General features: G+C 41.6%; 1 protein-coding gene and 1 pseudogene across 8 annotated transcripts in view; both read left to right on the top strand.

The window, feature by feature from the left end:
- The window catches only part of IQCA1 (IQ motif containing with AAA domain 1), a 178,892-nt gene that overhangs the window by 81,744 nt on the left and 70,734 nt on the right, over nucleotides 1-26,414 (top strand). For 7 of the 8 annotated variants that reach the window (XM_063645773.1, XM_055291068.2, XM_063645774.1 and 4 more), the window contains one exon: nucleotides 13,110-13,235. The exons of the other annotated variant lie outside the window; for it this stretch is intronic. In XM_063645773.1, coding sequence (XP_063501843.1) covers nucleotides 13,110-13,235 — 126 coding nt within the window. The remainder of the gene's footprint in view (nucleotides 1-13,109; nucleotides 13,236-26,414) is intronic. 8 annotated transcript variants of the gene reach the window in all.
- Nucleotides 15,209-24,583, top strand: LOC134737484 (large ribosomal subunit protein uL3-like; annotated as a pseudogene).

Below are 26,414 nucleotides of genomic sequence, written 5' to 3'. Positions count from 1 at the left end.
AACCTCAACAAAATGCAAAACTTTTGCACTTCAAAAGATACTATTAAGAAAATGAAAATACAAGTAACAGACTGGGAGAAAATATTTGCAGAATACCTACCTGCTAAAGGACTTACAGCCAGAAAATACACAGTACTCTTACACCTCAATAAGAAGACAAACAATTCAATCAAAAAACAGTCAAAAGACTTGAACAGACAATTCACAAAGGAAGATGTATGGATGGCTAGTAAGAACATGAAAAAATGTTCAACATTATTAGTCATTAGGGTAATGAAAATTAAAACAGAAATGTGATGCTATTTCACACCCATGAGGATGGATACAAAAAAAAAGACAATTACAAATGTTGAAGATGTAGAGAAAAGGGAACCCTCATACATTGCTAGTGGGAACATAAAATGTTGCCACTTTGGAAAACATCATGCCAATTTCTTAAAAGTTAAACATAAATTTACCAATGGACCTAGCAATTCTTCTCTTAGGACTCTATCCAAAAGAAATGAAAACATATATCCACACAAAAACATTTGTAGATGAATGTTCATAGCAGCATTACTCATAATTGCCAAAAATTTGAAACAAATACATATCAACTGGGGAATAGATAAGTAAAATATGGTATATCCATGCAACTTAATATTATTTTGGCAATTAAAAAGGAACACACAACTGATACATGCTACAACATGGATGAACTTAAAGCATTATGCCATATTAAAACATTATGTAACGTGAAAGAAGCCAGACACGATGGACTATGTATTTTATGATTCCATTTATATGAAATGTCTAGAAAAAGTAAACCTGTAGATACAGAAAGTAGATTAGTGCTTGCTTGGTGATAATGCTTCGGTTGTGTCCTCACCCAAATCTCATCTTGAATTGTAGTTCCCATGATGCCCATTTGTTGTGGGATGGACCTGTTAGGCGGTAATTGAATCATGCAGGCAGTTACCCTCATGCTGTTCTCATGATAGTGAGTGAGTTCTCACTAGATTTGATGGCTTTATAAGGGGCTTTTCCCCCTTTGCTCGGCACTTCTCTCTCCTGTTGCCATGTGAAGAAGGACGTGTTTGCTTCCTCTTCCACCATGATTGTAAGTTTCCTGAGGCCTTCCCAGCCATGTGGAACTGTGAGCCAAGTAAACCTCTTTACTTTATGAATTACTCAGTGTTGGGTATTTCTTCATACCAGCAGGAGAATGGACTAATGCACCTGGGAAGGAGAGAGAAAAGGGATTAGCAATTAATGGAAATGAGAGAATCTTATTAGGGTGATAGAAATGTTCTAAAACTGATTTATGGTAATGGAACACAACTTGATATACTTGCTGAAAAATTATTGAATTGCACACTTGAAATGGGTGAGTATATGATATGCTTCAATAAAATTATATTTTGAAAAGATAAAACAGGCACCAGGCAAGATTTGGCCCTGAGGCCAAAAAAATGATGGCTGACTTAATAGGCAGTAAAGTGCACTTTTAACTTTGGAAGATTTTGCTCGAGTTGATGAGCAGGAGCAAAATAAATTCAATATTGGCTTCTCGAAAAAAACAAAAGCGACTACATTTTCCACCCATGCAACTGGCAAACAAGATGCACTGTGACAACAAGCATATGGGGAAACAGGCGCTCTCCTACACTGCTGGCAGAAGAGTAAATTGACACAACCCATGGTGGGAAGTTTAACAGTATTACAAATGTGTATACACTTGATCCAGCATTTCTACTTTAAGGAATTTATCCTGCAGATATGTTCACCACCTGCAAAATGATATTTGCATGCATTTATTCATGGCAACAATGTTAGTAGTTGCAGATTACTATTAGAAACAACAGCAGATTACTATTAGAAATAACCTCAATCTTATTTGGTAGGGGAATGGCCAAATAAATTGTTACAATACACCTGTAAACAATGAGCCATGAAGCTCTGTATGTGCCACTAAGGAAAGATGGCCAAGGTATATTATTAGGTGAAAAATGCAGAACAAAAACAATATTTATAATATGCTAACATTTGTATAAAATGACAAGTTAATGTTTATAATGTGCATTTGTGTGTATACAGGTGTACATCTGTGTGCACTTGGAAGATTTTGCTATAACTGAAGAGTGCAGGTAAAATAAATTTTGTATTGGTTTAAAAAAGAGACAACTTCAATGACATATTACTTTTCACCTATACAACTGGCAAACATAACACAACAATGCCAGTGTGCTCTGTGTGTGTGTGTGTGTATTATATGTACATTTGCATATATGTATATAAAATGTCTTTAGAAGCATATCCAAAGTATTTGGGTTGACTTTTCAGCAAGTGTATTATGATCAGCCACACACTGGAAGTCACCACAAACCCCAGTGGCCTGCTTAGCCCAGGACTCCAGCAGACCTCTGCTGAGGAACTCAACAGCCCTCAAGACCACCACACAACCACCTGCAGCTTTCACCACAGAGGACCCCTCGGTTTGTTATCATGAACCCCAACAGCATATTCTGCAGAGGATCCTACAGTTTTCACAGCTGAGGAAACCAACTGCCTGCACAGAAGCAGTGGACCCCCTTCAGCTTTCACCGCTGAGGACACTGCATTTCTTTTCACCTTCACAGTCTCCAGGTGCCTGAGTCTCCTACCTGTCCCCCACTGGAGCCATCCAGAGCCACATGACTGCTCCTGCCACAGTGACCCCAGCCCAGCGACCCACCCAAGTGGCCGTCATGTTCCCTAGGTGCCTAAGTCACCCCATCTCCTTGAAACCACCCCAGCTACTGCCTCCACAGGTTCTCTGTGCCAGGAACCCAGAGCAGCTACTGCATGCATACCAGAAAACAGCCTTGGAGCCCCCTATCACAGACTCCAACCCCACCACTGCATGCACCCAAGGCTGACTCCTGTAGCCAGGCTATTGCAGTAGCTCCTAGTCTGGTCCCCGCAACTAGGTGAGCATAACCGGTTGGCCATGCCCTCCAGCTCCTATCCCCACACTGTACTTGTTCCCAAAGCTGGTCCCTGTAGCTACATGTGTATGCACCCCTCCAGCTCAGCCTGAAACTGCCCATGCACGCAGATGGTGTTGCTGGCCTGCAGCTGGCCTCTGCAATTATGCATATGCAAGCTGCTGGCCCCCACTGCCACCTGTGCACCTGCAGCTGGCCCCAGCCACAAAGGACTAAGCAGGTGCCAACATCACAGACTCCAGCTGCCTGAAATGGCAAGACTGAACGGTCCCCCAGATTTGGAGCCACCACATACCCCAACACTTGGTACCTCACAACACTAGACCTGGTGCTACAGTGCCCCCAGCATGCCTCTGTCTCCCTACCCTGCTGCCCACAGGTGAAGGTCTTTCTTTAACAAAGCCAGTCCATAAAGTCTGGAAGAGGTGACTACTTCTTGAAATTTGCAGACTCATTTATAAGACTACATGAAGAATCAGGGAAACATGATACCACCATCAGAACACAATAAACTTTCAGTAACTGACCCTAAAGAATTGGAGATCCATGAATTACATGACAGAGAATTCAAAATAAGTATTCTAAAGAAGCTCAGCAAATTACAAGGCAATACAAATGAACTATTTAATGAAATCAGGAAAATAATACCAGAACAAAATGAAAGAAGGATCTACAAGACAATCAGAAAGTAATAAACAAAGTGGCAGCAATAAGTTCTTCCTGTCAATAATTATCTCAAATGCAAATGAATTAAATTCTCCAATCAAAAGACATAGCATGGCTGAATGGATTTTTAAAAAATTACCCAACTATATGCTGCATACAAGAGATTCACTTTACCTTTAAGGACACACATAGAATGAAGGTGAAGGGATAGAAAAAGATATTCCATGTAAATTGAATCCAAAAGAAAGCAAGGGTAACTATAATTATGTCAGACAAAATATACTTTAAGTCAAAAACTGTAAAAAGGGCAAGTAAGATCATTATATAATTATAAAGAGATCAGTTCATCAATAGGGTATAACAATTGCAAATATATATGTACCAAACATCAGAGCATATAAATATGAAAAGCAAATATTAATAGATCTGAAGGGATAGATTACAATACAATAATAGTAGGGAATTTCAGTACTTCACTTTCAACAATGGACAGATCATTCAAACATAAAATCAATAAGGAAACAATGAACTTGAACTACACTTTAGACCAAATGGACCTAATAGACATATACAGAACATTTGCTCCAACAGCAGCAGAATATACATTCCTTTCAAATGCACATAGAATATTCCCCAGGACAAATCATATATTCAGCCACAAAACAAGCCTTAACAAATTTAGGAAGATCAAAATCATATCAAGTATATCTTTTCAGACTGCAATGGTGTGAAACCAGAAACAATAAAAGGAAAACTCTTTGAAATTTCACAAATAGATAGAAATTAACAACATGCTCCTAAACAACCAATGGATCAAAGAAGAAACTTAAAGGCAAATTTTAAAATGTCTTGAAACCAATAAAAATGGAAACACAGCATACTAAAACCTGTGAGATGCAACAAAAGCAGTACTAAGAGGAAAACTTCTAGCAATAAATGCCTACACCATAAAAGAAGAAAGATCTCAAACAACCTAACATTATGCCTCAAGGAACTAGAAAAAGAAAAACGAACTATTATTAAGTACAAAATTAGCAGAGGAAAGAAAGATTAGAACAAAAATAAATAAAATGGAGCCTCAAAAAAACAACAGAAAAGGTACACTAAGAGTTGGTTTCGTGAAAGATAAAATTGACAGACTGTTAACCAGACTAGGAAAGAAAAGAGTCAGACAAATAAAATTAAAAATGAAAGAGGAGACATTACAACTGATACCATAGAAATACAAAAGATCATGAGACTACTATGAATAATTATATACCAGCAAATTCATTAGCCTAGAAGAAATGGATAAATTATAATACAACAGGACTAATCACGAAAAAATAGAAAATCATAGTGAGTAGAGAAATTGAATCAGTAATCAAAACCCTTCCAACAAAGAAAGGCCCAGGATAAAATGGCTTCTTGTATGAATTCTACCAAACATGTAAAGAACTAATACCAATGCTTCTTAAATTCTTCCCAAAAATTGAAGAGAAATAAATACTTCCAAATTCATTTATGAGGCCAGCATAAACCTAATACCAAAACCAGACAAGACACTGAAAGAAAAGAAAATTATAAGCCAATATTCATGATGAACATAGATGCAGAGACCCTCAACAAAATACTAGCGAACCAAATTCAAGAGCACATTAAAAGAATCATTCACCATGATCAAACAGGATTTATCCTTGGGATGCAAGAGTGGATCCAAATCAATCAGTGTAATATACCACATTAACAGAATGAGGGATAAAAATCATATGATCATTTTAATAGATGCAGAAAAAGTATTTGACAAAATTCTGAACTCTTTCATCATAAAAACTCAACAAATTATGCAGAGAAGGAACTTAACACAATAAAGACTATATACGAAAAGCCCACAGCTAAAATCATATTCAACAGTGAAAATCTGAGTTTTTCCTCTAAGATCTGCACAAGATAAGGATGCCCACTCTTGCCACTTTTATTCAACCTAGTACAGAAGTCCTAGCCAGAGCAATTAGGCAAGAATAAGAAATAGAAGGCATCCAAATAGGAAGGGAAGAAGTGAAATTGCCTGTTTTTGATCTTGTATATGGAAAAATCCAGAGGCCAGGCACGGTGGCTCATGCTTGTAATCCCAGCACTTTGGGAGGCTGAAGTGGGGGATCACATTAGCACAGGTTTTCGAGAATAGCCTCGGCAACACAGCAAGACCCTGTATTAAATTTTTAAAAATTAAAAAAAAAAAAGAAAACCCCAGAGACTCCACTAAAAATACTGTTAGAACTGAAAAACAAATTTAGTAAAGTTGCAAGATACAAAATCAACATACAAAAGATCAGTAGCATTTCTATACACTAACAGTGAACTCTCTGAAAAAGAAATCAAGAAAACCCATTTATAATAACATTATTTTAATTTAGGTATAAATTTAACCAAGGAGGTGAAGGATCTGTATATTGAAACCTGCAAAACATTGATGAAAGAATTTTAAGAAGACACAAATAAATAGAAAGATATCCTGTACTCATAAATTGGAAGAATTAATGTTGTAAAAATGAACATATTACCCAAAGTGATCTATAGATTCAATGTAATCACTATCAAAATTTCAGTGACACTTTTTCACAGAAATAGAAAAAGCAATTCTAAAATTTATATGGAACCACAAAACACCTCAAATATCCAATGAAATCTTGGGCTAAAAGAACAAAGCTAGAGACATCACACTTCTGGATTTCCAAATATATTACAAAGCTACAGAAAGCAAAACAGCATGATACTGGCATAAAAACAGACATAAAGATCAATGGAACAGAAGAGAGAGCCCAGAAATAAACCCACACACTACAGCAAATTGATTTTCAACAAAGGTGTCAAAAACACACAATGAAAAAGGATAAGTCTCTTTGATAAATGGTGTGAGAAAACTGGATTTCCACATGCAGAACAAGGAAATTGAACCCTTGTCTCACACCATATACACAAATCAACTCAAAATGAGTGAAAGCCACGGACAAGAGACCAGAAACTATAAAACTACTGTAAGAAAACATAGGGGAAATTTCCATGACATTGATCTGGGCAGTGATTTTCTGGATATGACCCCAAAAGCACAGGCAACAAAAGTAAAAATAGATAAATGGGATTGCACCAAACAAAAAGTTCTGCACAGCAAGGAAACAGAAGAGTCAACCTATGAATTGGGATAAAATATTTGCAAACCATACATCTGATAAGGTGTTAATATCCAAAATATATTAATAATTTAAAGACTGCTATAGCAAGAAAACAACCTAATTTAAAATTGGGCAAAGGACATGAATAGACATTTCTCAAAAGAAGACATACAAATGGTCAACACATATATGGGAAAATGCTCAACGCAACAGACATATGCAAATTAAACAATGAGATATTACCTCACACTTGTTAGGATGACTGTTATCAAAGAGACAAAAGATAACAAATGTAAGCAAGGATGTGAGAGAAGGGGACCCTTGTACACTGTTGGTGGGAATGTAAATTAACACAGCCATTATGGAAAACAGTGTGGAAGTTCCTCAAAAAATGAAAAATAAAACTACTATATGATCCAGCAATCCCTCTACTGAGTATGTATCCAAAGGCAATGAAATCAGTGAGTCAAAGAGATGTCTGCACTTCCATGTTCATTGCAGCATCACTCACAATAGCCAAGATGTGGAAGCAACCTCAGTGTTCTTCAGTGGATGAATGGATAAACCTAATGTGTTGTATATACCCAATGGAACACTATTCAGCTTTAAAAAAGAAGGAAATTTCTGTCATTTGTGACAACATGCATGAACCTGGAGGACATTATGCTAAGTGAAATAAGCCAGGCACAGAAAGACAAATACTGCATGATCTCACTTACAAATAAAATCTAAGAAATAAATTTAACTTACAGAAGCAGAGAGTAGAATAGTGGTTACCAAGGGTGGGAGGGGAAGATCACGGAATGGAGAGATGTTGGTCAAAGGGTACAGAGTTTCCATTAGACAGGAGGAAAAAGTTCTGGAGATGTATTGTCCAGCATGATGACTATAATTAACAATATTATGTTGTATATTTTTAATTGCTAAGAGAATAGATTGTAAATGTTTTCATCACACAATAAAAATGCTAAATATGTAAGGTGATGGACATGTTAGTTAGCTTGACTTAATCATTCCACATTGTGTACATGTATCAAAAAGTCATGTTGTATACTCTAAATATATTAAATTTTTGTCAATTATGCCTTAATAAAAAAATAAAAAGAGAAAGTGGATCTTCTTGGCTAGTTAATAGTATAGGGAGGAAACCTTTCACTATATTTATGTATAATTACTCTTTCATAACTTTTGAATGGTGAACCATGAAAATGTAATACTCAAAAATTTAAACTAATAAACTATAAAAGGAGAGAGATGAAATAAACCATATAATTGGTAAGACTTTAAAAGGCTTAACTGATAAGGCCACAGTGAAATGTATACTCTACAAATAAGGATTTCATCTTCTTTTCAGCTGCTCATATTTATATATCAGACTTTTTTTTTTAAGTCTTTCCATTTCTGAAAGTTTTTTACTATACTTTAAGTTTTAGGGTACATGTGCACAACATGCAGGTTAGTTACATATGTATACATGTGCCATGTTGGTGTGCTGCACCCAGTAACTCGTCATTTAACATTAGGTATATCTCCAAATGCTATCCCTCCTCCCTCTCCCCATCCCACAACAGGCCCCGGTGTGTGATGTTCCCCTTCCTGTGCCTATGTGTTCTCATTGTTCAATTCCCACCTATGAGTGAGAACATGTGGTGTTTGGTTTTTTGTCCTTGCAATAGTTTGCTGAGAATGATTTCCAGCTTCATCCATGTCCCTACAAAGGACATGAACTCATCATTTTTTATGGCTGCATAGTATTCCATGGTGTATATATGCCACATTTTCTTAATCCAGTCTATCATTGTTGGACATTTGGGTTGGTTCCAAGTCTTTGCTATTGTGAATAGTGCCACAGTAAACATACATGTGCATGTGTCTTTATAGCAACATGAGTTATAATCCTTTGGGTGTATACCCAGTAATGGGATTGCTGGGTCAAATGATATTTCTAGTTCTAGATCGCTGAGAATTCACCACACTGACTTCCACAATGGTTGAACTAGTTTACAGTCCCACCAACAGTGTAAAAGTGTTCCTATTTCTCCACATCCTCTCCAGCACCTGTTGTTTCCTGACTTTTTAATGATGGCCATTCTAACTGGTGTGAGATGGTATCTCATTGTGGTTTTGATTTGCATTTGTCTGATGGCCAGTGATGATGAGCATTTTTTCATGTGTCTTTTGGCTGCATAAATGTCTTCTTTGAGAAGTGTCTGTTCATATCCTTTGCCCACTTTTTGATGGGGTTGTTTGTTTTTTTCTTGTAAATTTGTTTGAGTTCATTGTAGATTCTGGATATTAGCCCTTTGTCAGATGGGTAGATTGCAAAAATTTTCTCCCATTCTGTAGGTTGCCTGTTCACTCTGATAGTAGTTTCTTTTGCTGTGCAGAAGCTCTTTTGTTTAATTAGATCCCATTTGTCAATTTTGGCTTTTGTTGCCATTGCTTTTGGTGTTTTAGACATGAAGTCCTTGCCCATGCCTAAGTCCTGAATGGTGTTGCCTAGGTTTTCTTCTAGGGTTTTTATGGTTTTAGGTCTAACATGTAAGTCTTTAATCCATCTTGAATTAATTTTTGTATAAGGTGTAAGGAAGGAATCCAGTTTCAGCTTTCTACATATGGCTAGCCAGTTTTCCTAGCACCATTTATTAAATAGGGAATCCTTTCCCCATTTCTTGTTTTTGTCAGGTTTGTCAAAGATCAGATAGTTGTAGATATGCGGCATTATTTCTGAGGGCTCTGTTCTGATCCATTGGTCTCTATCTCTGTTTTGGTACCAGTACCATGCTGTTTTGGTTACTGTAGCCTTGTAGTATAGTTTGAAGTCGGGTAACGTGATGCCTCCAGCTTTGTTCTTTTGGCTTAGGATTGACTTGGCGATGTGAGCTCTTTTTTGGTTCCATATGAACTTTAAAGTAGTTTTTTCCAATTCTGTGAAGAAAGTCATTGGTAGCTTGATGGGGATGGCATTGAATCTATAAATTACCTTGGGCAGTGTGGCCATTTTCACGATATTGATTCTTCCTACCCATGAGCATGGAGTGTTCTTCCATTTGTTTGTATCCTCTTTTATTTCATTGAGCAGTGGTTTGTAGTTCTCCTTGAAGAGGTCCTTCACATCCCTTGTAAGTTGGATTCCTAGGTATTTTATTCTCTTTGAAGCAATTGTGAATGGGAGTTCACTCACGATTTGGCTCTCTGTTTGTCTGTTATTGGTGTACAAGAATGCTTGTGATTTTTGCACATTGATTTTGTATCCTGAGACTTTGCTGAAGTTGCCTATCAGCTTAAGGAGATTTTGGGCTGAGATGATGGGGTTTTCTAAATATACAATCATGTCATCTGCAAACAGGGACAATTTGACTTCCTCTTTTCCTAATTGAATACCCTTTATTTCCTTCTCCTGCCTGATTGCCCTGGCCAGAACTTCCAACACTATGTTGAATAGAAGTGGTGAGAGAGGGCATCCCTGTCTTGTGCCAGTTTTCAAAGGGAATGCTTCCAGTTTTTGCCCATTCAGTATGATATTGGCTGTGGGTTTGTCATAGATAGCTCTTATTATTTTGAGATACGTCCCATCAATATCTAATTTATTGAGAGTTTTTAGCATGAAGGGTTGTTGAATTTTGTCAAAGGCCTTTTCTGCCTCTATTGAGATAATCATATGGTTTTTGTCGTTGGTTCTGTTTATATGCTGGATTATGTTTATTGATTTGCATATGTTGAACCAGCCTTGCATCCCAGGGATGAAGCCCACTTGATCATGGTGGATAAGCTTTTTGATGTGCTGCTGGATTTGGTTTGCCAGTATTTTATTGAGGATTTTTGCATCGATGTTCATCAGGGATATTGGTCTAAAATTCTTTTTGGTTGTGTCTCTGCCAGGCTTTGGTATCAGGATGATGCTGGCCTCATAAAATGTGTTAGGGAGGATTCCCTCTTTTTCTGTTGATTGGAATAGTTTCAGAAGGAATGGTACCAGCTCCTCCTTTTACCTCTGGTAGAATTTGGCTGTGAATCCATCAGGTCCTGGACTGTTTTTGGTTGGTAAGCTATTAATTATTGCCTCAATTTCAGAGCCTGTTATTGGTCTATTCAGAGATTCAACTTCTTCCTGGTTTAGTCTTGGGAGGGTGTATGTGTCGAGGAATTTATCCATTTCTTCTAGATTTTCTAGTGTATTTGCGTAGAGGTGTTTATAGTATTCTCTGATGGTAGTTTGTATTTCTGTGGGATCGGTGGTGATATCCCCTTTATCATTTTTTATAGCATCTATTTGATTCTTCTCTCTTTTCTTCTTTATTAGTCTTGCTAGCGGTCTATCAATTTTGTTGATCTTTTCAAAAAACCAGCTTCTGAATTCATTGATTTTTTTGAAGGGTTTTTTGTGTCTCTCTTTCCTTCAGTTCTGCTCTGATCTTAGTTATTTCTTGCCTTCTGCTAGCTTTTGAATGTGTTTGCTCTTGCTTCTCTAGTTCTTTTAATTGTGATGTTAGGGTGTCAATTTTAACTGAACAACCTGCTCCTGAATGGCTACTGGGTACATAACGAAATGAAGGCAGAAATAAAGATGTTCTTTGAAACCAACGAGAGCAAAGACACAACATACCAAATCTCTGAGACACATTCAAAGCAATGTGTAGAGGGAAATTTATAGCACTAAATGCCCACAAGAGAAAGCAGGAAAGTTTTACAGTTTCTAAGGTCCAAACAATGTCTGTGTTACAAGTGCTCAGTACAACGAAGACCTGGGCAGACACACCTTGATTCTGTGAGTCAAGGTGAGCCTTTGTTTTGTTTTGTTTTTTGAGGCAGTATCTCACTCTGTCGCCCAGGCTGGAGGGCAGTGGCTGGATCATAGCTCACTGCAGCCTCTACCTTCCAGGCTCAGGTAATCCTCCCACCTCAGCCTCCCAGATAGCTGGGAGTACAGGTGTGCACCACGACGCCTGGCTAATGTTTTGTATTTTTTTTTTGTAGACATGGGGTTTCATCATGTTGCCCAGGCTGGGAAAAGATGATTTTTGCATGGCCAAATATGTGCACAACACATGCTTCACCTCTCGCCTTTCTCCACGCTAGGATAAAACGATATTAGCCCTTGTCTCCCCACCCCCAATTTTTTAATTGCTCCATGTTCAAAGGCAACTGCTGTACTCAATTTGGAGTATGTCATTCCCTTACATTCCTTTGTACTTGGACTACATGTGTATGTACCTGAGACTGGAGTATGGATTGTTGGTTTCACTCTGTGCATTTTGTACAATGGAGCAAGTTGACATGTGTTCTTATGCATCATGCCTCTTTTCTCCCTACATTATAAAATTCATCCTGGTTAAGCACGTCCTGAATCCCAGCTCAGCTACTCACTAGCTGTGTGTCCCTGGCTAGGATACTGCACTCTGTGTGTCCCAGTTCCCTCATCCATAAAACGGGGCAACAACAGCAACCCTCATGCATCTGGTGTAGCAGCGAAGGAGTCTGTCTCTGCGAGGCTCTCAGAAGCATGCCCAGCAGATCCTAAGTGCTGTGTACGGAGATGCTGGCTCCATTTTAGAGCTGAGGAAACTGAGTCTCAGAGAGCTTATGCAGCTTGTCTTGGCCACATGACGAGTCATGAGCAGAGCCCCGGGGGCCAAACAGGAAGTGTGTCCTGTCATTGTCACCTTTATATCTCCTGGAATTCACAGCTCTGTGGCAGTGAGTGAGTACTCAGTGAACACTGTTGTATTGAACTGAATTATATTTTTTTTAACAAATCTATAATAATTCTCCGGTGGTGCTAATCCTATGTGAACTGGATACTTTTTAACAAATATTTTATAATTTAGGTCTTTTGTCACTATAGGGGGTATAAATTAAATCACTGGTGAAAGAAACCAACTTATGAAAATGGAAGTTATTGCAAGAGTGGCTGTTGCCATTGGGGCCTAGCAGGAAACAGTGGCATCCTCCCCTGGATTTTGATGAGCTGTGGGCAGGGCTGGCACATCCAGCTGTTGCTGAGACGTTGAGGAAGCTATGACCTCCCCTAGAGTTTGTGGAACCTCCAAGAGCTGGAACGGGTGGAATTAGGGAAGGAACTGGGCTCAGAAATGTCGAGACTCTCCATCTACACTGAGGCTGCTGCCCCCTATTCATGAATCCAGCTAAGGGTAGATGGTAGGCAGGAGCCTCACCATGCCCCAGAAGGGGTCAGCCTGCAGGGTCCAGGGCCAGGCAGAGAGGTGATACTGACCAGCACAAAAACTTCCTTTCAGACAGGGAAAACAGTCCTCCTCTTGATAGGGATCTATGAAAATGGTATGATTATTTTGGTTTTCACTAGGTTATTGAGGATATCATTGCAAACCAAGAGGAAGAAGAAAAAAACGAAAAGAAGAAAAAGAAGAAAAAGGAAAAACAACCCAAGAAAGCCAAAAAACAAAAGAAAGGAACAAAGGAGAAAAATAAGGTAAAATATTTGTACGAAATTTTAGAAATTTGATTTCATTTTCTTTTTATTGACTTCTTTGCTTTGAGTTAATATTTACAAATCTGTTGGGAGTGCAGCCGTTTGTTTCCTAGAGAAACCATGTTATCTACTAACAGGTTTTCAGTTTTTAAATATTGATCAGCAATCCATTGCCACATTTGCTATAACTTATAAGTATCAATTAGGATCAATCGTCGTTTCAACAACTCAGATACCTCACATGTTTTTTCACATATGTGATAGCTTTGAGTTTTCCTTCCTCAAAATAAATTATCCCACTTGTCTTTCCTCAATGGTAGAGAGAAGTAAAAATGCTTAACAAACCAAGTAAACACTGGAAAGTCAAAATAATCATACTAATTTAACCAAAATGTGTTCATTCAAATTTATCATCTAGCACTGACATCTGTATATATTTTAACAGAAGTATTTGTTACCAAAGGAAATCAGAGTTCACACAGTGTCACATTGGGCCTGTCCTTCCCTCGCGTAGGGGGGTTGGAAGCAGAGGTGGGATGAACTTGCCAATAACTGGGGGGGTCTTCATGGTGAAGCCTGCGGGAGAAGTGTACTCTTAGGGCCCATGTGCTTTCAGCATAAACTCTTTCTATGGGAAACGGATCTCAGACTTGAAGATGGCCTCATCCTAAAACATGACTATGTTTGAAGTAGAGTGTGTTGCAGTCAGATACCACTTCATGGCTGACCAAAATCCAGTCGGAAGCGGCTCTGAAGAGTGGATCGTTAAAGACATTTATGCAGCCAACAGACATATGAAAAGAAGCTCATCATCACTGGTCATTAGAGAAATGCAAATCAAAACCACAATGAGATACTATCTCATGCCAATTAGAATGGTGATTATTAAAAAGTCTGGAAACAACAGATGCTGGCAAGGCTGTGGAGAAATAGGAACGCTTTTACACTGTTGGTGAGAGTGTAAATTAGTTCAAACATTGTGGAAGACAGTGTGGCGATTCCTCAAGGACCTAGAACCAGAAATACCATTTGACCCAGCAATCCCATTACTGAGTATATACCCAAAGGATTATAAATCATTCTATAAAGACACATACACACATATGTTTATTGCAGCACTATTTACAATAGCAAAGACTTGGAACCAACCCAAATGCCCATCAATGATAGACTGGATAAAGAAAATGTGGCACATATACACCATGGACTACTATGCAGCCATAAAAAATGATGAGTTCATGTCCTTTGCAGGTACATGAATGAAGCTGAAAACTATCATCCTCAGCAAACTAACACAGGAACAGAAAACAAAACACCGCATGTTCTCACTCATAAGTGGGAGTTGAACAATGAGAACACATGGGCACAGGGAGGGGAACATCACACACAGGGGCCTGTTGGGAGATGGGGGGCAAGGGGAGAGAGAGCATTAGGACACATACCTAATGCATTTGGGGCTTAAAACCTAGATGATGGGTTGATAGGTGCGGTAAACCACCATGGCACATGTATGCCTATGTAACAAACCTGTACGTTCTGCACATGTATCCCAGAACTTAAAGTAATATTAAAAAAAAAAAAAGATCACGATCCTGCTGTGACTCCAGTCTGCATCAGCTCTCCAGAGTGGATTGGTAGAGATTATGATCCACTGTGACTGTTGAGAGGCAGTGACCCAGCTCCAGCTCAGACAGCCAGTCATGCTCCTCATGTTACAAGGATGGTTCTGACCAGCACACAGACTCGCGAACTTCTGTGTGGGAGGAGCGGCTCCGCGGGTCTGGCAGACTGTGTCTGGGAACCCTGGTGCCAGGTCACAGTGAGAGAGAAAAGGGATAGCCTATGCAGTCAAGTAGGACGAGCTACTTGAGTTAGAAGTTATGAGCAAGGGAGAAGGGGTGATAGTAAACATAAAATCACATCACCCACATCTGGCACGATGTAGGCAATAGTAACCAAAGCCAACATTTTGGCCGGGCACGGTGACTCACACCTGTAATCCCAGCACTTTGGGAGGCCAAGGCAGGCGGATCACTGAGGTCAGGAGTTCGAGACTAGCCTGGCCAACATGGTGAAACCCCATCTCTACTGAAAATACATACCTGTAATCCTAGCACTTTGGGAGGCCAAGGCGGGCAGATCACCTGAGGTCAGGAGTTCAAGACCAGCCTGACCAACATGGTGAAACCCCATCTCTACAAAAATACAAAAATTAGCCAGGCGTGGTGGCAGGCGCCTGTAATCCCAGCTACTCAGGAGGCTGAGGCAGGAGAATTGCTTGAACCCGGGAGGCGGAGGTTGCAGTGAGCCAATAATGTGCCACTGCACTCCAGCCTGAGAGATAGAATAAGACTCTGTCACAAAATTATATATATTTATATAAATAAAAAAGTAAATAAATAAATAGAAGCCAACATTGTGTTCAAAGCCCCGGGCATGACTGCGACTGGCTGACTGAAGGCAGTCGTTCCTTTCACATGCTCGGCTCCTGCATTGTGACCCGCAGTGGATCTTCCGTCTGCCTCCATTTGTCTTCATCCCTTTCTTTAACCACGTTCCACTGATGTTCACTGAATGAACAAAAGAAGAGACCCCTTACTGCTCATTTGGGGCACAACCCAATTCACTGGCAGTAGATGCTGAGTTGGGCCCCTTGGATACCCCTTTCAGGACCAAGGCACTCAAGCACCTGGCTCCTCACATGACAGTGCTGACACTCACAGCTAAATCCCACCCCAGGAATTGCTCCAGTCTAAGGAAGCCACTGCAAGCAAGGTTACACCCCTTCTGGGGCAGCCTGCACCCAAGGATAGTCACGTGATAGTACCAAAACCCAGCCCCCTCACCTTGCCTGGACAACTCCAAGAGTTCTCCCAGCTTCTGTTGCTCTCTTTGGGATTAGCTGATAGTTCTCTTGCAATTGCATCACAATTTAGCTTCTCCCTCTGCCCAGAGCTGCTTCCCTCCCTCTCTGCCTTCTGGGTGGTGTTCCCAGTAGACCACCTACATCCATCTCCATCTGAGTGTTTCCAGGGAACCCGATCTGGGAGACCACCTAGGGCCCTATTGTTCTGCCTATACCCCAGAAGTTCTAGCTTGTTCTGGAAAAAAATAAAAGCCCCCTGAATAGTTAATTTTAAGAATCATACTCTTACTCTGCAAGATAATTTTGAAGAAGTGCCTAAGAATAAAGAGAATTGGAAGCATTCCAATTTTATTCTAAGAATCTCTTCCTCTAAATATGCACGAGGGAGTTTTATACTTGCAAATTAAAAATTCGCTGTTAGTGAAGCTTGTTCTGTGTAAATCTGAAATTACCAGCTACACAATCTGGTCTTTGTTGGGTGAAAGTATTTGATTAACTAGCTATTAAAGAGTCACTTAACGATGAACAGTTTTGAACAAAAAGCAAAGTTTGAGAACATCAGCATTTATGAAATGCTTGCAAATGAAAGGGAAACGCCTTCAGAATCAGAAACGAAATTTTCCATGAAAAATGCAGATCTGCAGAGTGACAATGTGATTATTAAAAGAAGAAATGGTCATCTCTAATAAAAATGGATATATTTAAGTTATGCTGCTACACTTCTTAGAGATCAGATTACCCTTTCCAGAGACTTTTAAAAGTCTTACTCCGGTATCAACCGTAGCGTACCTCAAACCATTCCTGAGACCAGTTATTCAAATCCTTTTGTGAGAATTGACATTTTGACTTATAGCAAAAGGCACTATAATTCCTCGTGGTTAGAGGGCAAGGGAGAAGAGAGAGGAAAATAGTTGTGTCTAACTTGTCTGGACGCTGGCTTATCCCAGCCCTCACAGGGCCCAGCTGCATGATTATTCTTTCACTATTTTGATCAGACCACATATCAATTGCCAGTTCTATATGCATAATCGGAAAACTTGAAAAGACCTCCTGTTTTAATTGAAATATTAATATGTTAATTGAAATACTCAGATAGGATTATCTGAAAATTTCAACTAACCTCTTTAAATGGAAAATAGGTTATTTTCTAAATGTCACACAGATAGAGAGCTAAAAGCTTTACAAGTCCATGAGATCGTTACAAATTAACATAAATATGAAAAAAATCTATTATTAAGTGCAAAAAAAGGAGAACTGCTGAATGTTTCAGTTGAATTTCACAATGAATCAGTGTTTCTGTGTGAATTTCCAATTTATTGCAGGGCTAGCGGATTGAGAAAAAGCAGGATTGTCATAGTGGGTCTCTGTAATTGTACACAAGACCATTTTAGAGTAAAATATCTTGTGATTAATAATCTTGCCTGCATTTGATCTTTTCATCAAGAAACTTGGTGAAACAGTTTAATGTTTAAAATATGAACGTTTGCAGTTCCTTATTTGGATCCATCTAGAGCCCCTCCATACTGAGATGCTGAAAGACAGAAGAAAATAGAACAGTCTGGGATGTTCGTCTTCAGCTCAGGGCTAGTGGAAGAGAAAACACAAAAGCACAGTAGTCCTGCCCAGTGGCTCGCACCTGTAATCCCAGCACTTTGGGAAGCTTGGTCAGGAGGATCACTTGAGGCCAGAAGTTGGCACCCAGCCTGGGCAACACAGCAAGACTCTATCTGTACTAAAAACAAAAAAAGAAGTGCAATAAATACATTCAAATATGAGGTTCTAAAAATTAGTCTCTCATTCATAGGCAAGAAAATGAATCTCTAGTTAAACTTCACACCTTACACAAGTATTAACTCAAAATGGGTCGTGGACTTAAACATAAAACTATGAAGCTTTGAGATTAAAACATAGGAAAAACATCCTCAGAATCTAGAGCTAGGCAAAGAGGTCTTAGACTGGACGCCAAACGCAGGATCCATAAAAGGAAAAATTTATAAATTGGGCCTCATCAAAATCAGAAACTGTTGCTCTGTGAAAGACCCTGTGAAGAGGATGAAAAAAAGCTATAGATGGGAGAAAATATTTGCAAACTATCTATCTGAAAAAGATTAGCACCTAGAATATATACAGAACTCTCAAAACAAAATAGTCTTTCTTTTGAGTTCTCAGTTTTAAATCCAAAATTGTTGTGGACTGCAGTTAAGGAATGCTCTGTGGAAAGCACTTGAACAGAAGACAATGCTAGTGCCAGGAGGACATTTTCTGCTGATAGCAGTCCTGCAAAGGTGCTTTCAATACCAAAGTAATTGCCTTTGTCTCACAGTTGTGTGGACCTCACATTGGCTTTAGAAACAAAAGTCGCAGTAATAGAGCACTGTGCAATCATTCTTACAACTGTTTCCTCTGTTATTTTTCAAGCCGCATGTTGGACCGTTTGGAACGATTTAAAGTGGTATTGACCTGTCGTAACATGATCACATGAACATTAATGAGTCTTCTCTAAATTCACTCTAGCCTCAAAATGATTTAACTTAGTGCTAAATTCTTCTGGAAAGACCCTTGGACCTTTATACAGCACAATTCACATTGAAAGCATTTGTTTATCTGCAGTGCCAGCAGACCTCACTCTGACCACAGCTCCTCCTCTCCAATCCCTTGGCCCAAAGAGGTGCTCCAAACTGAACCATTAAGCCAACCACTTTCTTAGGTTATTTTAGAACATTTCAAACTAAATTTTGCATGACTTTACAAAAATGCACAAGTGAATGTCATGCATTTCCAAAGGAAGTTATCAGGAATGAGGGTGCCATCAAGGAAATGTATGTCTGGAGCATCTTATGTGTCCACTGAAATACAATAAGAGAAGAAGATGGAAAGAAGTGAGAGGTTGGCTTGTGGTTGATAGAGATAATAGAGTCCTTAGCCTAGGGAACAGGGGCCCCATGGTTTAACACCCTGAAGTTGTATGTAAACTTTCATGGGAAGGAACATTCTCTGGGGAAAAGGTGTGTGGGCTTTCTTCATGTTTTCAAGAGGTCCCTTTTATAAAAAGCTCAAAAATCACTGCTTAGAGAAAGGATATATTTGGTTACACAGGCAAAGGGCCAATGGAGGCACTGCAGACTCAAAGGAGAGTGATGATCTTAGGCACCAGAGTGGCAGGGGAGGCTTCATGGGGGATATGGAATGGCAGGAGACTCTTTCAGGAGCCTACGCTCATAGCCCAAGTCTGCCCACATCTCCCCATCTCCACGGCAACCACCTGACCAAGAGGCATCATTGCCTCTCACAGCTGCAACTGCACCAGCCTCCCAGCCAATGCCCCCACCTCTTCTCCTGCCATTCTACAGCCTGTTCCCCTGCAGCAGCTAGAGTGACCCCAAACTCTGATCGGCATCTCTGACAGCTCTTGGAACTCAAGAGCTATGCAGTAATTATTTTTGAAGAGATGAATAAATGCTCAGATGAAGATCTGCCCTTGGGTGAAAGTACTGGATATAAAAAGATGAAATAGATGCAAGAGACATCGTGAAGGATGCAAGAGATACCACAAAGGATGACTTGCCTGGCTGACAGGGTGTGGAAGAAACAGGAGGAGACCAAGGAATTGAAGTGAACTCCAGGTGTCTTGAGTGGAACAGAGGGAAGATTGAGAACAGATGGACCAGGGCTGGCTTTAGAGCTATTGAGTCAAACCGTTGTCTATGGTTCAACAGCTGGAAGTTCAGGACAAACTCAGGAGAGATAAAGACTAGTGGTGTGGATCAGGACATAGCCCTGCACAGGAAAACTCTAGTTGAAGGTGGGGCACGGATGAGGTGTAGGAAAATTCGTGTGAATGGAGGCTGGAGAATCTGGATTACAGCCACATATTGAGGCAAGAGGAAGAGCTAAAACCAACTGCGGGATGAGAACAGCATGGAAGGCAGGAAGAAATCCAGCACCATGAACTTCCTATATAGTCTTCCAACTGGGAATTTCTGGAAGGATAAAAGGAAGGTTTTCTTTCTGCCTCCTGAGTCCCTCTGCCATGAGAAGTGAGAACTGGCTGGGCGCAGTGGCTCATGCCTATAATCCACCACTTTGGGAGGCCATGACGGACAGATCACTTGAATCCAGAAGTTCAAGACCAGCCTGGGCAACATAGGGAGACCCCTATCCCTACAAACAATTTTTATAAAATTAGCCAGGCATGATGGTGTGTGCCTGTGGTCCCAGCTACTCAGGCAGCTGAAGCAGGAGGATCTCCTGAGCCTGGGAGGAAGGCTGCAGTGAGCTATGATTGCACCACTGCACTCTAGCCTGGGCAACAGCGGGAGACTCTGTCTCAAAAAAAGAAAAAAAAAAATTAGGCTTTACCAGCAAGATGTGATGGAGTGATGGCTCACAAGAAGTTCTCCACTCCCAGACATGGGTCCCTCAGCTTCCTGCCTCGGAAGTGCAGAGCACGCATCGTGGGAAGGTGAAGAGCTGCTCTAAGGATGACCCTTCCAAGCCGGTCCACCTCGCAGCCTTCCTGGGATACAAGGTTGGCATGACCCACATCGTGCAAGAAGTCAACAGGCTAGGATCCAACGTGAACAAGAAGGAGGTGGTAGAGGCTGTGACCATTGTGGAGACACCGCCATGGTGGCTGTGGGCATCGTGGGCTACGTGGAAACCCCTCAAGCCTCAAGGCCTCCAGACCTTCAAGACCATCTTCGCTAAGCACATCAGTGATGAGTGCAAAATGCACTTCTCTAACAACTGGCATAAATCTAAGAAGAAGGCCTTTACCAATTACCGCAAGAAATGGCAGAATAAGGATGGCAAGAAGCAGCTGGAGCAGGACTTCAGGAGCATGAAGAAGCACTGCCAAGTCATCCACGTCACTGTCACACCCACATGCACCTGCTTCCTCCACGTCAGAAGAAGGCCCCGCTGATGGAGATCCAGGTGAACAGAGGCACCATGGCCAAGAAGCTGGACTGGGGCCAGGAGAGGCTAGAGCAGCCCATACCTGTGAACCAAGTGTTTGGGCAGGATGAGATGATTGACGTCTTCAAGGTGACCAAGGGCAAAGACTACAAAGGGGTCACAAGTCATTGACACACCAAGAAGCTACCTTGCAAGACCCACTGAGGCTTGCTCAAGGTGGCCTGAATTGGGGCATGGCATCCCACCTGTGTGGCCTTCTCTGTGGCACATGCTGGGCAGAAAGGCTACCATCACCGCAGTGAGATCAACAAGAAGATTGATCTCTTAAGATCGGCCAGGACTACCTTATTAAGGATGACAAACTGATCAAAAACAATGCCTCCACTGACCATGACCTGCCTGACAAGAGCATCAACTCTCTGGGTGGCTTTGTCCCATATGGTGAAGTGACCAGTGGCTTTGTCATGCTGAAGGAATGTGTGGTGGGAACCAAGAAGTGAGTGCTCACCCTCCACAAGTCTTTGCTGGCTGAGACCAAACGGCGGGCTCTGGAGAAGACTAACCTTAGGTTCACTGACACCACTGCCAAGTTTGGCCATGGCTGCTCCCAGACCATGGAAGAGAAGAAAGTATTCATGGAAAGTATTCATGAAACCACTCAAGAAAGACCAAATTGCAATAGAAGACGGAGCGTAATGCCAGGAACAGATTTTGCAGCTGGCGGGGTCTCAATAAAAGTTATTTTCCACTGAAAAAAAAATGAGGAGTGAAAACTAAGGCTATGATGGAGGCAGTCAGGAGGTTCTTTAAAGAGAGAGAGGATCACAGAGGGGAAATGATGCAGCAGAGGTGAGGAGAAGGCTTGAGAAGAAAGTGTAGTCAGGGCACTCCAGAGAAACAAAACCAATAGGGGAGCAATGTATAAAACAATACATGTGGCCTGTGTGTGTGTGTGTGTGTGTGTGTGTGTGTGTATATCCTCTGTGTCCTTTTATATTTAAATAGAGAAAGATTCATTCATTATAAGATATTGGTTCCTTCGGTTAGGGAGCTGAGAAGTCCCACCGTCTGCCATCTGCAAGAGGGGGCCCCAGGAGAGCTGGTGGTAGAGTTCAAAGGCCAGAGAGCTGAGGGCCCGTGGTGTAGACTCCAGCCCAAGTTTGAGGACTGGAGAGCTGGAGAGCCAGTAACCAGCTGGCAGTTTGCATGGCCCATGTGAGAAATGTGGTTTATTTCTTACTACCATACTCATAACCAAGAAGCTCTTTCTGACAAAAATTAACCCAGATACCATCAAAGAAACTTGTGACAAATGTATTCAGGGCACAGCTATACGTTTTTAGACTTCCCACTGTAGATTCTCTCCTGTCTCTTGTATTTCTTTTGTGGGGGAAAGAGTAGCACCCTGCAGCCCTCAAAGCCATGAGGAACGTTGATTCCCTAGTGCTGATGGAAATGCATGAGCAGAAAAGTAAAACAACGAGCTAAATGCAAGCTCAAAAATAGTGGAGATGCGGCCGGGTGCAGTGGCTCACGCCTGTAATCCCAGCACTTTGGGAGGCCGAGGCAGGTGGATCACGAGGTCAAGAGATCGAGACCATCCTGGCCAACATGGTGAAACTCCATCTCTACTAAATATACAAAAAATTAGCCGGGTGTGGTGGCAGGCGCCTGTAGTCCCAGCTACTCGGGAGGCTGAGGCAGGAGAATGGCATGAACCCGGGAGGCAGAGCTTGCAGTGAGCCAAGATCGCGCTACCGCACTCCAGCCTGGGTGACAGAGCGAAGCTCCATCTCAAAAAAAAATAAATAAATAATGGAGATGCTTGATCTGTTTTTCAAGTTTAGTTGCATAAGCTATCACATTGTTTGGTGCATATTAATTTTTAAATATAGTGTTCAGCCATTATAGTTTCTGGGTTGGTTTTCACTTCTGAATCCAGGGAAGGGGATTATTATTTCACTCTCAGACCAGCAGGAAATCGCCAGCCTCTTCAAAATCGCTGGTCGACCTCTCCCCGACCCCAGGATACGGACCCAGAGGGGAGGAGCAGGTAATCTGAAAGCCACTGAGTGATCCCTTTGACATTTGAACTTGTATGTTAACAGATGTATGCCAAAATGTATACCCTCATTTCAAAAAATCTAACAGTTGCAGCCCTATTTGAATTTTTCCACAGCCCTACCAGTGTGAGATGTTAGCCATCCCTCAACAACCTACTTCAGATGCACATATTTGCCAATAGAAAATTTTCAACAAAACCTCCATGCATTTGAATCGCTCTTTAAGCCAGGCAGGAAATTATAGCAGTAGTTAACATTTGGGGAGGGCAAGAAGAAGGCGCACGGTTTATCTCTGACTGCCCTCCTAATTTCACAAAGACAAATACAGAGGATAAGATATTTGATAACAAAGCCTCTTCTGGAAACATTTGCATTTGCATCTCTGCATCTCTCAGTATGTCCCACTGACTCTCAGTAAGAACCTTTAGAAACGTTCTCCATGCAGGATTTATCTGCGTTGTGTAAGGGACAAAGTTCACACAGTAGCCGGAAACTTACAAAAAATGGTCAGTTTCCGTAAACCAGCTTTTTAAATATGCACTAGTCCCCCCTTATCCTCAGTTTCACTTTTTGCGGTTCCAGTTACCCACAGTCAAGTGTGACCCATAAGTATTAAATGGAAAATTCCTGAGTTTTGAATTGTGCACCATTCTTCACAGTGTTAATGAAGTCTTACACCATCCTGTCCCATCCCACCATGGACGTGAATCATCCCTTTGTCCAGCATGTTCATGCTGTATACACTATCTGCCTGTTTCAATATAGGAAAAAGTATAGTGTATGTAGTGTTTGGTACGATCCGAGGCTTCAGGTGTGCACTAGTGTCTTGGAATGTATCCTCCTTGGAGAAGGGAGGACTACTATCATCTAAATCAAATCGAGAGGCCTCCAGAAGTTTATTTTCGCTTAACAACTGCTTTGTCCTGAGTGATTTATAACTGATTGGGCCATGAAGAGAAAGTGAGAAGCCAATGACAAAGCAACTGTCTGCTCTAAAGGAAGCTTTCTGTGCAGTTGAACGTCTTAGCAGTACCCAGAGACCGGGCAAGTCAAGTCTCAGCACTACTAACTGTGATATTTGAGGAGTCCCAGAGAAAGCAAGGCCCAGAAAACTGGAGCCATGGAAATGGCTCAGTTTGCAAAAAAAGGGAAGAAAGTTGGATGCGACAAACCACAGATCATGGCATGCTGGTGTGGCCAAGCAGAGAAGGCAGATACTACAGTGACTCAACTCTGAGGTCGGTCTGCAGGTGAGAACACACTTCTCCTCCCATCTGTTCATTATGTGTTCAGCCAGCAAGCGTGGAAATCAATGGAGATGGAAAATGGTGGAGGCATGAATAAACACTCCCCTCCAGAAGTATGAAGTCACTTAGGCGGGCCAAATGTAAGAAATTTACATTTGTTGGGTGCCATGGTCTGAATTTTTGTGTTCCCCCACCTACAAAAAATTCCTACATTGAAAGCTAATCACCAATGTGATGGTGTTAGGAGGTGGGGCCTCTGAGGGTGATTAGGTCCTGAGGGCAGAGCCCTTGTGATTGAGATTAGTGCCTTTGTGAAAGAGACCCCAGAGAGCTCCCTTGCCCCTTCTGCGGAGTAAAGACACGGCTAGAAGGCGCAGTCTCTGAAGCAGAGAGCAGCCCCCACCAGACACAGAATCTGCACCTTGATCTAGGACTTGCCAGTTTCCAGAACTGTGAAAAATACATTTCTTTTGTTTATAAGGCACTTAGTGTATAATATTTTCTTGTAGCAGCCTGAGCCGGTCAAGTCATTAGGAATAAACACCTAAAAACCATTAGTATGATTTCAAGGCAGGAGAAGTCTGTCTACATGGTATATGCATTAAAAAGGTAGGAGGACTTTGTTAACTCCATACTCATGGTGTGCTGGGAATGTCCAGACAGCAGCATCACTGCAGGCCACCTTCACATGCCGCAAAGGCCAAGGAGGTCACCCGCCATGGCTCCACCATGACCATTAAACCAGCACTGTTGCTTGACTGGGAGCCTGGGTAGCTAGAACAGTCCACAGGAGATGGCCAGGAGGGCGAACAATCTGGAAATCTCTTTTGAGCGATGGGGACAGGAGTCAGGAGGGCTTCATCTGGAGCAGACTTAGGGCATGAAGAGGGTACAGACTCCCTGAGGCTCCAGGAACTGGGCCTCAGCTGATGGAAGGACAGCTTCGATGAATCTGTGGCCTTCAGTCTAGCTGTCTGGAGTGGTTTTAGGAAAAAATTACTCCCAATGTCCACACACCTTGGAAAAGATTCTCACTTAATTGAGCATAATTGGTCTAGGGCAGAGCTGGGCAGTGGATTTTTTTTTTCTTTTTTCTGTCTTTTTTTTTTTTTTTAACTCTCCATTGGTAAGTCAAAAGAGTTGTCTGACAATGGAGTGGGCCACCCACCCTGTGTAGAAGAAGAGAGCGTCAGAACTTGGGTCATGGCTGGCCTTCCTCACCTCAGGAAGTGAGCCAGAGTGCGCAAGGCCAGCCACGGTGGTGGGATGGGATCTGGGAAGGCGATCCCTGGTTTCTGTTGGGGGAAACATGTGTGCGACAGTTACAGGGAAGCCCTGGACCCGGGAACCACCTAGGAAAAGGCATCGGGGGAAGAGGGGCTGTGGTGTGGTGCAGTCGGGGCCCCGAGGCACAGCGAGCGAGGATCTGGGAGGCAGAAGGACTCAAGGATCTCAGAGGCAGGCCCCATGCAGTTCTAGTACCTAGTGAGTCCCACCCTTAGTAGCTGATCAGGAAAGGTTCACAGGTAAACAGGTAGGCTCATGCACTTTCATTTGTAAAAATCAAGATAAGGCCACAAAGTTAGGAAATGAACAGAAAAGCAAACAAAATGAAGTTCAGCCACACCAACTAAAGAAATAGAATTTTTTTTAAATACCATGTTACACCTATTCATCCAGCAAAACTTTTAAGCCATAAATTATGATTCTGCTATAACAGATGGACATCACGTATGCATGCAAACTAGCCTCCTCCCCACCCCTCAACCCCCCATTCCAGCCAGAGTGATGTCCCAAGGGACCAATCCCTTCACACCAGGCTCCTGGGTGGCTGCCCTGCTCGTAAGCCAACTCCAAGCTCCCTGAAAAGCACAGCTCTTGGTCCTTTCAAGGACCGTCCTTTTTCTCTGTCTCTCCGTCTCTGTCGCCCTGTCTCTCTTTTCCCCCCTCTTCTCTCCTCTGCCTCTCTCCCTCCACTCCAGCCTCATGTCTGTCTGCCCAGCCCCACGAGGTCCCCACGGCTGCCGAACCTCCTTCAGCCATCCCTGTGAGACACAGCCTCCCCATCTGGACTTCACACATGCTG

This window comes from Symphalangus syndactylus, chromosome 8 (genome assembly GCF_028878055.3).
Source record: "Symphalangus syndactylus isolate Jambi chromosome 8, NHGRI_mSymSyn1-v2.1_pri, whole genome shotgun sequence".
Taxonomy (NCBI): domain Eukaryota; kingdom Metazoa; phylum Chordata; class Mammalia; order Primates; family Hylobatidae; genus Symphalangus; species Symphalangus syndactylus.
The sequence above is the reverse complement of the archived record's forward strand: the minus strand, read 5'-3'. Positions and strand labels throughout refer to the sequence as shown.